The 15635-nt window shown below is 44.9% G+C and overlaps 1 protein-coding gene across 3 annotated transcripts in view; it reads left to right on the top strand.

Annotated features, from left to right (window-relative positions):
- TNS3 (tensin 3) overlaps window positions 1-15635 on the top strand; it is a 457447-nt gene that overhangs the window by 332561 nt on the left and 109251 nt on the right. For all 3 annotated transcript variants that reach the window (XM_077491841.1, XM_077491842.1, XM_077491843.1), the window contains one exon: window positions 9847-10010. In XM_077491841.1, the coding sequence (XP_077347967.1) occupies window positions 9847-10010 (164 nt within the window). The remainder of the gene's footprint in view (window positions 1-9846; window positions 10011-15635) is intronic.

The raw sequence follows: 15635 nt of genomic DNA, 5'->3' as shown, positions 1-15635 counted from the left end.
CTCCCCGCTGAAACCACCGCCTGTGGAAGAGACTTCCACATCCTTGCCGCTCTTAGCGTAAAGAACCCTCTACGCAGTTTAAGGTTAAACTTCTATTCTTGTAATTTAAATGAGTGGCCATGTGTCTTATTAAACTCCCTTCCGCAAAAAAGTTATTAGCTTTGTTGCCCTTCTTTGTACTCACTTCATTCCCAGTACATCCTTCCTGAGGACTGGTACCCCGAACTGGACAGCATACTCCAGGTGAGGCCAGACCAAAGTCTTGTAGATTGGGAGAATGATTGCTTTATCTCTGGAGTTAATCCCCTTTTTAATGCATGCCAATATTCTGTTTGCTTTGTTAGTAGCTGCTTGGCATTGCATGCCATTGCTGAGCCTGTCATTCCCCCAGAGGTTCTCCCCCTAGTGAGTAGATTGCATTCATATTTTTGCCACCCAAATGCATTATTTTACATTTTTCTACATTATACCTAATTTGCTATGTAGTTGCCAACCCCATTAATTTTTTCAGATCTTCTTGCAAGGTTTACACATCCTGCAAACAAGTTATTGCCCTGCTTAGCTTGGTGTCGTCCACAAATACAGAGATTGAACTGTTTACCTCATCCTCCAGGTCGTTTATGAACAAATTAAACAGGATTGCTCCCAGCACAGCACTCTGAAATCATCTGAGGCTGTTCACCTCACTGGGTATATGGAGGGTTTACATCCACTTTAATCGTGATATATTTTCAGGACTGTGAAGAGAAAACGTGCATGAGACCTCAGCTGGGATTCTAGTGGAACTTTTGCTTTAAGCACTCATCACCCCTTACATGCCACATTTGGCCTGTAATTGTTTTGGGGGGGTGTGGGTACCTAGTTAATGGGTACTTCCTGTCCCACTTCCTCCGTCTGTTCCTTTGCTGCCTAGGCGATTCCTTCTCTCCCCCCTAGGCGGCCCCTCCTTCTCTGCAAACTTCTGGGACACGTCACAGACCTGGCCAGAGAGTGCAGCATGACTCACTCATGCGCAGTGTGCACCCGTCTGTGAAGCCGCAAGCTGTCACAGCTGGGTGCCCACACTTGCAATGATGGTGCCGCGGAGAGGAGGGGGAGAGGAGCAGGGCTTCAGGCAGCCACATCGCTGGTCCGTGGGACAGGTGAGTGTCTGTTTATTAAAAGTTGTCAGCTACACTTTTTGTAGCTGCTGACTTTTAATAAACGTACAAACGAGTGGAACTTCACTTTACAGTGAACTATAAGGCAAAGGCATAATGAGCTAGTATGCACCGCATACTAGCTCATTATGAAATGCTTACCTTAGAACGAAGGTCCCGCACTGTCTCCCGGTCACTGCCGAGGGATCTGACATTTTGCCTCTACAATTCTTCAGTATGTGCGCGGGAGTCGTGTTTCCAGCAAGGAGCTCTGATTTTCCAGGAGCAACCGCAGGCCCTTCAGAGCGCATGTGCTGCCTCCAGCAGTTGCATGCAAGGTGAATACCTCCTAAACTGAACAGGTTTAGGAGATATCAATTTTACCTACAGGTAAGCCTTATAGGCAATATCCCCTATAGGCTTACTTATAGGTAAAAATGTGTGAAAGGGGTATACAACCACTTTAAGAATGTGATCATAAAGTAAAATTGTGTTAAAGAGAGAACATCTTTGCCATTCTGAAGCTTCCCTCCAACCACTTTGCACATTATTTTATATATACTGTGCTTCTGTACTTGCCAAATATGCTGCAGAAATCTCCGTCCACTGAGTCTGACTGCAGCCATTTAACTGTGGGCAGCTGAAGTGCTCCCTGTTCACTTCCTGGATTTACACAAACACACAGAGGCACAACTCCAGCTCTACAGCTCTCATTGGCCCTCTTCCTCTTCTCATTAGCCTGACCCTCCCTTCCTGGCAAACTCACGAGAGTAAGAGAGAGCTGTGCATGATGTCATAAGTTTAGGCTTATTACAGACAAATGGGAAGTGTGCTATATAAGGTATTTACTGGCAAAAAATAAAACAACAAGGGCAGAAGATTTCATAGATGAAAAGTTGAAAAAATGGCTAAAGTTCCCCTTTGAGTAAAATAAGGAAATCCAGTAGCTCCTGTCCAAGCAAAGACTGTAATCCTATGTTTTTTTTTTTTGCTTGTTTTGTTTTTTAACTTTGAGAAAACTCTTTTACATGACACTTGAATGCAAAACAAAAGTGTAAGAAGTACTTTATATACTGCAGCAGCATTTTATATGTAGTAGGCTGTAAGTTAAAGTTGCTGTAAAACCACTGATTACTGACTGAGTTCTCTCTCCTGCCTCATTCCACTGTTCTCTTTATGTGCCACTTCTGTCAGATTTTCTCAACTCCAAATGATAGTAGTGGCGGCCAGTCCATTAGGGGTGCCCCCTATATGTATAATAGATTGATTCATGCATGGCATGAATCTGTCCACGGCCACCCCCTATTCATGCGTCCGGCCCATTTCAGGGCACCGGGCGCCTGAATTACAGCAGCGTTTTTTTTTTTTAAAGCACCTGATTAGAGCCACAGGCTCTAATAGACTTCAAAATAGGGTGGGCTCATGGTGTAGAGCATTGCGCCATGAGCCCACCCAGGTGTTACATAAGCAAATTAATATTCGCTGTTTAAACACTGATCCTCCATCCGGCCAATCTGAAATGGGTATGAGACCCTTTTTTCGAATGGCCACTGAGTAGGAGGAGGGGGAGAAAACAGAAGCTGCTGCCGCCATGATGGCCCATGGAGAGCAGAGGAACGGGAGACCACCGCCGTGATGACCCCCCGCCGAGCAAGGGAAGCCGTCGGTGAAGCGATGGGGTAATTGCTACTAACCGGAGGGGGAGGGAGGGTCTGTGGCATGCGGTTTGCTGCCCCAACAAAAAAAATTACCACCAGCCGCCACTGAATGATAGTTGGTTATAGGGGAGGAGAGCTCCAGCGTACAGCTTGTGATTGACAGCCACAGCTGTGCCTGTTCCCCTGTACTATGAGGAGGGTGGTGTGTCCCTTCCCTACAATGAGGGCTCGGAGCTTTCCTCACTGAGCTCTGCCGTGTAAGACTTCAGATCCCTGCCCCCTGCTTTTAAGAGCTGAGAGATGTTGTGTAAAATGTGTGTTTTGAAAGACTATAGAGGACAAGTGGCTGCAGATAAACGGGTACAATTTATGCAGGAGGATTTATTTAATCTTTGGACAGCATCATTGTCAGTCTGGAGGGACAGAAGTTTTAGATGTACTAGCAGATTTAGCTGCACTAACTAATTCAAGCCAGTCTCCAGCTCACACTGCAGTCGCACAAGCAGTTACACCAAAGTTTTTTGTTTTTTTTGTTTTGATTTAAATGTTTAAATCTGATTTTTGTAATTACCCCTGTCAGTGTTAAATGTTCTCAACACTCTTAACTGATACATTTTCAGGAGAGCTTGTTCTTTTGAAAAACAGACTTTCTGGTAGGATCAGCTGCAATCAAATAAAATGTTTGCATTTGTCTTTTGTAATTCCTTTATTTGTGTAAAGAGTGATGGAAAATAGACATTTAGCGAGATACATCTGAGTACATAATAAAAATCAAAAAAATCTCCCACATAAGAACGCCTAACAGGATCACTAGGACATCAATCCCAGAAGAACTATTTAATAAAACAATCCAAATCCATGACTTAAGCATAGATAGTACTGCTTACTTATTTTGCAGAGGGTCAAATCATCAAGTGGCCTTGAATTGGCAAAAGTCACACATGACAGGATCACGTAAACGTCGCACACAGTCTACAAACAGCAATGTTTTTGAATTTGGGTTTTAAGGTAATACAAAATCGTATAGTAACAAGTAAGACAGTTTCACATGTAATACATGACAGGTGAGTTCTTCACTCAACCAAATCAATGAGATTTTGAGGAGGCAGTCATGATTTCTTTAGAACTGAATTTTCTTTGACACTAAGAAGTTAGACTTTTTAGTTTGCAAAACTTCAATTGTCATGTCCCTTTGTTTGATCTGATTAATCAATTTGTGGTCTAAATTAGTACACATTATTAATCATAGTGACTAATATTACATTATTTTTTACATTTAATGATAATTAATGCTTATAGCCCCCATTCCTGACAATGTTGCAGCACTTTGTGCGTGCATCATCACATTTCTATATAGCTTAAAGTGATAATATTCACTTTACTTAACTTTCAGCATCTGTTTTAATCACTAATGCGACTTATGCCTATGTTTCAGTTTTATCTGGTTTTATCTGGTGTCATGATTGCTGCCTAGGGTTTCCTGTTTCAGGGTGACTCTTTTCCAGCATCCTATGAAGTCACCCCCATTGTGTAGGATGACAAGGCACTCTTCTGCTTCTCCCTCCCACTGCCTTCTCCCTTCTCCAACCCAATAGACCAGAATCAGACTAAACTGCCAACTGTTAACTCATAAACACGTAAAATTCAGGGAAGCAACACCAAGTAAGAATGTCAATATAGATATGTTTTTCAGGGATATGTATATTTCTCTTGCATTCTTTGAAGGACTCATCTCTTCCTAATTCTTGACCTTAGGGTTGTAGCGGCACCTTCAGGAGTAGGGCACCAAGCAGAAAAAAGAATACAGCACTGCCTACGGCAGTCCTAGCTAATAGCCAGCTGCTACCTCTGCTGAACCAGTAAGTAGTTTTCCTCAGGCACGGTGGCGGGCTGCGGGTACTCCCTGGGCTGGTCGACCATGCAGGCTCTCCTCCACCTTCTGGGCCATGGTTGTCTGTGTCCATGCCCTTCCTCCCACATCTTCCCCCCCTCCCTCTGTGGTTTGGTAGACCTTGGGTTCCCTGTGTGTCTTCCCCAGGTGGCAGTGGATTTGGGCTGGTCAATCTCTACAAGGATACCTCCTCCCCTTTGAAATGTCACCACTTCTACTACTCCCCATTTGCACCGAGGAGCGTCTGGCTGGTCGGTGGATATTCTGTTGCAGCCCCTGTTGCGAAGATAGAATTGGCCGTTTGTCTGATGTTTACAGTGCCTGATTTGGCATGGTTTTGGTCACAAAGCAGGTTTCCCTATTCTACGTGGAACTGACGGACCAACTGGTTTTGGGCTTCAAGTACGTGTGTCATGCACCCATAGGTGTGGCTCCACTGCTCTCAAAGGTCACTGCCTTGACTGTGGTACTCCAGCAAATTTTCTGGCCTCAGCGTTGGTCTGTGATCCTTAGAAGGCCTGGGCCAAATTCCCTCTTTGAGGTCAACAGATCCTTGATGCTACCCTGGCCAGCATCTTAAGACCTTGGCAGACGAAGTACTTTTCTCCTACTATCCAGGGAAGGGTCCTCCCTTCTCTACTAAACAGGTGCGTTTTTTTTTTTTTTCTCACCAGGGTTTCTGGACTAGGAATCCAAGCCCTTCAGGCTCCCATGGGTGGCACACAACCCACTTAACCTCACAAGTCTACTTGGCCAGCAGCCAATCCCCATGCCATTAAGGCTTGCCCCCACCTATTTCCTGCTGAGTGGGAGGTCGTCTTTGCTGCTTAAGCGACCCGTGGATCTCTGTGGTTATTGGCAGTTAAGCGCCTTCCTTCCCATCTTCACCTCTTCCCATCTCCTCTACTGGCTCTTCACAGGGTGTTGCTTCTCTAGGGCATGTTAGCCCCAATTCTGGACCTAGGTAAACCAAATTGTGTGAGAAATCAGTGAAGCAGACAAGCAGCATTTAGATCTTGGCATCCCAGATCTAGTGAAACTGGAGTAAGTGGGCTAGAAACCCAACAATTCCATAACTTGTCAAACATCTTTTTCTTGAGCTCGAAGGTGAGTTTATAAAGTGGTACATACCACTTTGACATTCGATTTTCACTGAATGTAGCCTCTGCTTATTCATGTTTTTCACCAGTTAAAACTGCCTAGCATTGTGGCCCTGGTTTTGTTTAGTATAATTGCTCTTACGCTGAATGTAATTGATCTGGATAATGTTGTGCTCAAAAGTTTGCATTCCCTGGCAGAAATCAGGAAATTTTGTCTATTAAAAATATGACCATGCCAAAAAAACTTTTATTTAGGGATAGTGATCATATGAAACCATTTATTATCACAGTCGTTTTTCTCCTTTTTTAATCATAATGACAGAAATCACCCAAATGGCCCAGATCAAAAGTTTACATATATGTGTATAACTCCTGCACCACTAAGTGTGTTCTATTTAAATCAACTCTCAAAAATAGTGTTGATCACAAACAATAGTATGTGAAAACTGTGTAAAATATCAATAGGTTGCTGCATGCATCAAATGGTGTTCAACCAATTAATAAAGTGTGAATAAAAATATATTGATTGGGGGTTCAAGTGTCTCCCACTTATTCACTGTCCAGGGGTACTAGGCAGGGCTGCCCTCTCTCCCCAGCCCTTTTTGCCATAGCCATGGAACCTGTGGCTGAGGCGCTCCCAGTCTTGCCCCATATTAGAGACTTAGATTGGCTTAGCTGGAGGAGAGGGTGGCCCTGTATGCGGATGACCTCCTTCTCTTTCTGAATGACACATACTCCTCCTTACAAGGTGCTGTACAAGTTCTCAAGAGTAACAGTGCTAAAGGTGAACTGGCCCAGGTCGCAGCAGCTTGCTATTAATCTGGATGCCAAACACTTGGCCCCACTGGATCTTCAGCTTAAGTGGGTAGACGAAACTACTTATTTGGGGGTACGTGTCTTGAGAGACGCTGCAAGTTTTATCCCCTTAAATTTAAAACTGGTTGTTCAGTGTCAAGGCTAAGTTGTAACTCCCTGCAGTGAATTTCTCAACTGAACAAACTTTTTTCTTCCTTCCTCTGGGGCCCGAGTCCGCCTAGATTCAAGCTAGCAAACCCTTATGCATCCTGTGTCACGGGGGGTTGGCGTTTCCAGATTGCCAGAACTATTTTATTGCAGCCCAGTTGGTCACAATGGTTTGGTGGATGATTCCAGATATGTCAAACCCTGCTGCAGTGGTCCTCTCTGTGGAGGCGCTGTCAAATCTTCCTTTCTGGGGACCCAAAGCACCCTATGACTTAACTCCCTCCATGCTTACAACCCTTCAGGCCTGGAAAGCAGGGCTAGTTTAAGAAAAATGTCTGTGGTCTCTCCAAATGCTCCCCTGTGGAACAATCGCACGCTACCACATTTTTTTTACACTACCTGAACCCAAAATATGGGCTAAACACAACATTAAATAAATTTCAGATATTACCTCAGATAACTCCCTACACTCGGTTGATCATCTAATGTCTCATTATAAAGTCCTGCCTTCACACATCTTTAGGTATTTACAGTCATCCCTTGCTTTCAAGAGCCAGCTCCCTCCCAGAGAGACACAAGTGGTATAGCCTGATTTGGAAAGGGTCTTGCGATATGAATGTGCAGAGAAACCCACCTCTGTCCTCTACACACATCTCCTCAGGGTCTCCTCCCCTAAGCTATTAACACTTTGTCAACGTTGGACTCAAGATATTTCGGAGTTTGACTCAGAGGATTGGGAGGCCATGTGGGATTTCCAATTTAAAATTCTTGTCTACATTAGAGACAATCTCATACAATACAAGATTGCCAGTAGGGCATACATTACCCCTCATAGATTGCATTAAATGAGGATGTCCCAGGAGACTACAGCCATATATTTTAGTCTTGTCTCGTAATCGGTGAATACTGGATGCGGCTACTTTCTGTGGTGAAAGACATATTGGGTATCTCTATAGCTCCATCTCCACAAATTTGCCTATTGGGATTGGTGGAGGAATTGATACCCAGGGTGACCGAGAGAACTCTGATTGGCCTCCTCTTTTACACCAGGAAAATGATCATCCTATGCTGGAAGAAATTTTACATACCCCGGAATGTTTGGCCTTGGTACAGACACACAAAGTGAAACACACACGTTAAAATTGCAAAGTTTAATTTCCCACATCTGTGGTTGGCTCTTACATTTCAATTAGTGTTTGTATATAAATAGTCAATGAGTTTGGTAGCTCTCACGTGGATGCACTGAGCAGGCTAGATACTGAGCCATGGGGAGCAGACCAGAACTGTCAAAAAAGCTGCATAACAAGGTAATGAAACTTTATAAAGATGGAAAACGATATAAAGATATCCAAATCCTTGAATGTGCCAGTCATTACTGTTCAATCACTTATTACGGTCGTAAACCAAACCCTGTACGACCGTAGAGCAAGACATGGCTCTAATGGACTCCCAAGCTCTACTATGAGGATATAATGCTAAATTCCACACCATGACTGAGCTCCTCCCCCCTGATGCTGGCGGCACTATTCTTATGGTACCGTTGGGAGGTTAGCTTTGCATTATCCACAGACCCCGGTCCATTGACCCCATTGTTTGATAACCCGGCACTTCTTGCTTATAACATCTTGGGGCACTATGGTACCTATGAAAGGACTCCATGGCCCATGGCACAGCAGTTCGTTCACACCACGACAGGCCGTTTTCAACCACGACTGGGTCACCAACCCCCCGCTATGTCTGACTGGTTAGCCATGCTGTCCTTGTTGCAATTCAGCAAAACTCTTCACTTGTCCAGACAGACTCACAGAGCACTTGCAGCTTTCGAGGAAATGTGTAGTCCGATCTCTAAGATCCCCAGACATATTGTATGTTTTATAGATAAAGAAATTCTGTCCCATACCAATAATGTATTAACCAGCTCTACCCAGAAGTGGTCTAGGGACTGAAATACCCCCAGGACAATACCATACCTCATTTACATTCAACCACAAAATCATCTATTCCCGGGTTCACACAGGCGTAGAATTACAAACTACTATCTAGGTGGTTTAGAGATCCAGTCACGGACCACAGAATCTTCCCCAACACTCCTGACGTCTACTGACGCTGTCATGGAGGAAAAGGAACCTATCTCTGTGTGGTGGGAGTGTGTTCAAGTTCGCCCTTTTTGGAACCGGATTTTTTACGTCGACATGTATGATGATTCTCTCATTCCCACCTCCAAGGTGGCCCTTTTATCCATCCTACCTGGTCCAATTATATTGCATAAAAAGAACATTCTTATTTTCTTTTTGTAGGCTGCTCGCCAAGTAATAATACAGTGGTACATTTGGTTTCATTATTCATCCTCGGACAATCTTCTTAACAGGATATCTGCAGGAGAGTCATGTTTACCTTGGTCTTGATATATAGCACTGGTTAAGCCCCAATGGGGTTGACCAGTGGGGTTATGCTCTGGATAATGATCGTTACCTTCCGTCTTCCGAGTTTTGTATGACAGGTGTTCATGATCATCTCCCCCCCCCCCCCCTCCTCCCACCGTCTCTCTCTCTCTTCTCTTCCCCCTCCCACACCCACCCTTATTGATTCTTTTTTACATTCTACTACATGTGATCCACGTTGAGATGGACATAAAAGTATGTTTTTGAGAACTGTTTCTCGCATGTGTACTGAATATGAACTGAATGCAATGTTTTATACGCATTGTGGTATATGTTTACCACCATTACCCTCCCCCTTTACTTTATGTACCCCCTGTTGCTTCATTCTAAGAAAAAAAACAATAAAACATATCCAACCATAAAAATGGTACCTACTGTATATTTCCAATTCTCTGCAAACTTTTGAGCACAACTGTATATAGCATTGGCTACCCCCAGATGTTCTATATATGAAGAGACATCTGTCTGCACTGTCTAACTGGTAAACGTTGGCTAAAATTACCTTAGCATGGCGATTATGAATAATTACAGATTTCCTCTGATTATATATAGTGAAACTATATGAAGGTGCTTTTTCATTATTAACTGTGATGTTATCACTGCTTTTAGAGATTCTAAACTTAATAAAACAATATAATTTACTTGTATTCACAGGCTTAAAATCCAACACTTCATTGGCTAGCAGCAGAAAGCATAGCCTTGGTCTGTATGATAATACCCCATATTCTCCATATAAAAGATTTGAATGGAAGAGGAGTCCTGAAGAAGAGTCCATATCCAGATCTTTTACTAGGATGGAGCATTTTCAGTCTAGAGAGGTATCTATCTTGAATCCGTTTAGTTCATGTTTACTCTCAACTGTACTATGTTCAAGTCACCACCAAAAAAAAAAAAAAAAATCGTACGCAATTATTAACATTTTTGGGGCGGGTACCTAGTTTTGTCAGGTAGCCCCTCCCACTTCTGCTTGAAATGTCTAGGCAATTCCACCAGAAGATTTTTATAGCATGAATTATTTGTTTTTATGTATTTTTAAGTAGCATTGCATGTAGCACATAGTTTTTTTAATATCATTCAGATATTTATACAGCAGTTTATTCTGAGGGGATTTAGGGTGAATGCAGAAATGTTTGCATTTGCTAACTTTACAATAAGTTTATAACGTTGGTTTAAACCCTAATAATAGTGATGCACCGAAATTTCGGCCGCCGAAACATATCGGCCGAAAATGCCCTTTTCGGCAATCACAGCTTTCATTTCAATAGCTGTGTGTTCCCGGCCGCGCGCCGTCACACACAGCCCCTACCCCTTGTCCGGGCACTTAGATAGACAGATCATCCACAGGATTGGATGGATGATCTGTCTATCAAAGTGCCCGGACAAGGGGGAGGGGCTACGTGTGACGGTGCGCGGCCGGGAACACACAGCTATTGAAATGAAAGCTGTGATGTTCCCAGCGCTGTGATCAAACAGACGGCGGAGGCGGCTCTCTTCCCTGCACAGGCTGGCTGCAAAATGGCCCACAGGCTGCAATGGGACACACTGGCTGCAAAATGGCACACAGGCTGCAATGGGACACACAGGCTGCAATGGGACACACAGGCTGCAATGGGACACACAGGCTGCAATGGGACACACAGGCTGCAATGGGACACACAGGCTGCAATGGGACACACAGGCTGCAATGGGACACACAGGCTGCAATGGGACACACAGGCTGCAATGGGACACACTGGCTGCAATGGGACACACTGGCTGCAATGGGACACACTGGCTGCAATGGGACACACTGGCCGCAATGGGACACACTGGCCGCAATGGGACACACTGGCCGCAATGGGACACACTGGCCGCAATGGGACACACTGGCCTCAATGGGACACACTGGCCGCAATGGGACACACTGGCCGCAATGGGACACACTGGCCACAATGGGACACACTGGCCGCAATGGGACACACTGGCCGCAATGGGACACACTGGCCGCAATGGGACACACTGGCTGCAATGGGCTGCAATGGGATATACTGGCTGCAATGGGATATACTGGCTGCAATGGGATACACTGGCTGCAATGGGGCACACTGGCTGCAATGGGACACACTGGCTGCAATGGGACACACTGGCTGCAATGGGGGACACTGGCCTGCAATGGGGGATGCCTCCTGTACCACGTCCTCTGTCTCTGACCATCTTCTGTACCACGTCCCCAGTCTCTGACCATCTTCTGTACCACGTCCTCTGTCTCTGACCATCTCCTATACCATGTCCCCAGTCTGACCATCTCCTGTACCATGTCCCCAGTCTGACCATCTCCTGTACCGTGTCTCCTGTCTCTGACCATCTCCTGTACCATGTCCCCAGTCTCTGACCACCTCCTGTACCATGCATGCAGTCTCTGACCGCCTCCTGTACCATGTCGCCAGTCTCTGACCGCCTCCTGTACCATGTCGCCAGTCTCTGACCACCTCCTGTACCATGTCGCCAGTCTCTGACCACCTCCTGTACCATGTCGCCAGTCTCTGACCACCTCCTGTACCATGTCTCCAGTCTCTGACCACCTCCTATACCATGTCCCCAGTCTCTGACCACCTCCTATACCATGTCCCCAGTCTCTGACCACCTCCTGTACCATGTCCCCAGTCTCTGACCACCTCCTGTATAAAAATATTTTTTAAAAACAGTCATTTTCAGTATCGTTGCTGTTTCGGTATTGGTTTCGGTTTTCGGCCTAGTGTATTTTTCATTTTCGGTATCGGTTTCGGCACCAAAAAACCCATTCGGTGCATCCCTACCTAAAAAATAAAAAAAATAAAAAGATCCTGTCCCTTTAAAGCACAAAGAAATGGCATTGTGCTTTTGGAATGGCAATTGTCCCTTTCTATGTCATACAATACCTGGTTGATCGTGCCTGTTCCTGTCTTGCCCTGTGTGTACTGACCACATTTACCATGGCTGCTGATCCCTGATTATTGGCAGATTATGTGCTGCTGTGTATTCAGCATCTCTGCATCTCCCCCTCCCTCTCTCTCTGTCATTTCTGTAGTCTGTGTGTAAACTGTAAAGCCAATCTCCTCCTTGACTCTTGCCTCTCCATCTGCCTTGCTTGAATATTCTGCTGCAGCTGCTCCTTCCCTTTGGTAATATGTAAAGTAACATCTATTATATACTTTTATGGTCTCTGTTTCAGGAACACTCTAACTACAGTGTGTGTATTTTTTTTTACTTATTATTATTATTATTCTAAAGCTAAATACCTTCTTTGCCCAGGGCTGCTTTGTGGTCACATTTCCTCCCCCTGCTAGCTTGCCTATGTCTGAGGGGAATCTCAACCCTTCCCACTGTACTCCTTAGATCGAGATGGAGAGCAGAAACAGGACATGTGACCGCACAGCAGAGCTGGGCAAAGAAGGTATTTCACTTTAGAAAAAAAAATACACACACTGTATTGTGTTCCTAAAACAGAAAGTATAGAAGAATATAATATATGTTACTTTACAACCACTTTAACCACTTAAGCCCCAGACCAATTTGCAGCCAAAGGACCAGGCCCCTTTTTGCGATTCGGCACTGCGTCGCTTTAACTGACAATTGCGCGGTCGTGCGACATGGCTCCCAAACAAAATTGGTGTCCTTTTTTTACCACAAATAGAGATTTCTTTTGGTGGTATTTGATCACCTCTGCGGTTTTTATTTTTTGCGCTATAAACAAAAATAGAGCGACAATTTTGAAAAAAATTCAATATTTTTTACTTGTTGCTATAATAAATATCCCCCAAAAAATATATAAAAAACTTTTTTTTTTCCTCAGTTTAGGCTGATCCGTATTCTTCTACATATTTTTGGTAAAAAAAAACGCAATTAGCGATTATTGATTGGTTTGCGCAAAAGTTATAGCGTTTACAAGATAGGGGATAGTTTTATATCATTTTTATTAATATTTTTTCTTTTTACTAGTAATGGGGATCAGTGATTTTTATTGTGACTGCTACATTATGGCGGACACTTCGGACATTTTTGACACATTTTTGGGTCCATTGTCATTTATACAGCAATCAGTGCTATTTAAATGCACTGATTCCTGTGTAAATGACACTAGCAGTGAAGGAGTTAACCACTAGGGGGCGGGGAGGGGTTAAGTGCGACGCGTGTGTTTTTTTTACTGTTGGGGGCGTGGCATGGCAGGTGACGTCACTGATTGTCTTTCCCTATCACAGGGAACAGACGATCAGTGACAGCCACACTAGGAAGCACGGGGAGAGGTTTGTTTACACATACCTCTCCTCGTTCTTCAGCTCTGCGGGTGCCGCGGCCATGGTCACGGAGCTCAGGATCGGGTCGCGAGCATGCAGCCGGAGGCGCGCGACCCACGGCTGGACACTTAAAGAGCAACGTACCTGTACGCTGATGTGCCCAGCCGTGCCATTCTGCCTACGTAAATGTGCAGGAGGCGGTCTTTAAGCGGTTAAGGACATAAACAGGTTTTATTTATTTTTTGATGTGTTGTTTTAATCACTTGACCACTGGGCACTTAAACCCCCTTCCTAACCAGACCAATTTTCAGCTTTTGGTGCTCTCACACTTTGAATGACAATTACTCAGTCATGCAACACTGTACCCATATGAAATGTTTGTCCTTTTTTTTTTTTTCACACAAATAGAGCTTTTTTTTGGTGGTATTTAATCACCGCTGGGTTTTTTTTTTAATCAAAAAAGACAAAAAATTTGGTGAAATAAAACTATATATATATTTGTCTGTTAAAATTTATTGCAGAGTATTGCACAGTGATGCAGAGTATGGGCAGAGTATTGTCACTGAGCAGTGCTGTGGGCACTACACATCTAGCCCACAGTGCTGCTGCCATCTCTCCCCTCGCACTGTACCAATTGGTACAGAGATGTGATGTGACGCCGGTTTATTTACAAGTGATCGATCCATCATTTGACAGAGCGATCACGTGGTAAACAGCCGCTATCAGCGGCTGTTTACCATGATCCGTGATGTTCCACGGAGCGCGCAGGAGCAAGATTCTGTGAGGACATCCCACGGATGTCCGCCCAGAATAAGCCGACCGCACTGTACCCCTCTTTCGGCTATGGCCTGGTCGGTATGTGGTTAATACTAGTCCTACTGTTTTAATTCTAGGCTGACAAATGTGCAAAAAAAATTTTTTTTAAAAGAAAGAAAATCATGAATTGAATAGTAAAGGACACAGGATCTTTAGCCTTAAGAGTGGGTTATTTGCTACCTTCAGGTGACTGGCCGCAGGGACAGCCCTCATATAACCCTTTTTAGGCAGCCCATACATAAGTCACGTTTTTTTTTTTTTTTGTTAATTCAAGCAGTGGGTTGAGCGAAAAAAAAACTGACCCCATCCCCCTATCCACACATTCAAGATGGATGGGGGAATCCTCCCTTCTGCTGAGTTATTGTATTCCCCCACTGTCAGAATACATGGTCAGCACTGCCGGTGATGTGTCGAATAGTGTCCACCCTGCACTGTGCTTGCGCAGTATGGAGGACAAGGACATTCTGAAAGTCTTCGAAGATGAACGGCGCCTGCGCTGTGAGTCCAGGTTCAAGCCCCACCATCCAAGTGGACATAGAGCTAGAATAAAAAATAGCTCAGCGAGGCCGTGCCCGAAGCGTGGCGAGCGAAGCGAGGCCGTGCCCGAAGCGTGGCGAGCAAAACGAGCCCGCCAGGGGCCCTGTTACTATGTCCAACCGTATGTCCACTTGGATGGGTGGGGCTTGCATCTGGACTCAGTGCGCAGGCACCGTTCTTCTTCGCAGACTTTCGGAATCTCCTTCTCCTCCGTACTGTGCCTGCGCAGTACGGGCGGACACTATCCGATGGCCAGACACTTTTTGACGGAACACCGGCTATAACCTGTGGATAAGATCGCCCAGGAAATATTGGTTAACTACTTAGCTGTGCCTCAGGCCATAGTTTCCGGATCCCACCAGAAAGATGATGCATGACCAGCCTGTATTGTTGCTTCGGGCCCTGAATCCTCTATTGGGGCTCACCTTGGCACATGGGGCAATGCCTTAAGTTAGCCATAGGGTGCTATACAGGTCCAGGGCAGTTGTCCACACACCAGTTCCCTGACCCCGAAGATGGGGCTTGTCCATGGCATCCTAACCCCTCATTAGGAGCTATGCTGCTGGCAGTGGTAATCCGTGGCCTTGATCTTTAATCTGGTTCCAGGGGTGCTGTCGCTCCAATTCCATTTTTTATTGAATCTGCCGCATTCTGGGTCTCTTCGCTGCGTATTTGTAGTACATATTATTGCCTGCTCTAGGACCAAATTCTGTCCACCAGCACACAGCACAATGATCTACTGACATCAGATTGTTCCAGCTGCCTACAATGCTTGACACCAAAGGGTTCCAGCCCTCCTATGCAGTAGTGGTTGTATGTAGCCCCTAGGTGGACCTT

Source organism: Lithobates pipiens, unplaced genomic scaffold (genome assembly GCF_037356315.1).
Source record: "Lithobates pipiens isolate NorthernLeopardFrog02 unplaced genomic scaffold, aLitPip1_a1.2 Scaffold_19, whole genome shotgun sequence".
In the NCBI taxonomy this organism is placed as follows: Eukaryota; Metazoa; Chordata; class Amphibia; order Anura; family Ranidae; genus Lithobates; species Lithobates pipiens.
Note: the sequence above shows the minus strand (reverse complement) of the source record. Positions and strands in the feature narration are given on the sequence as shown.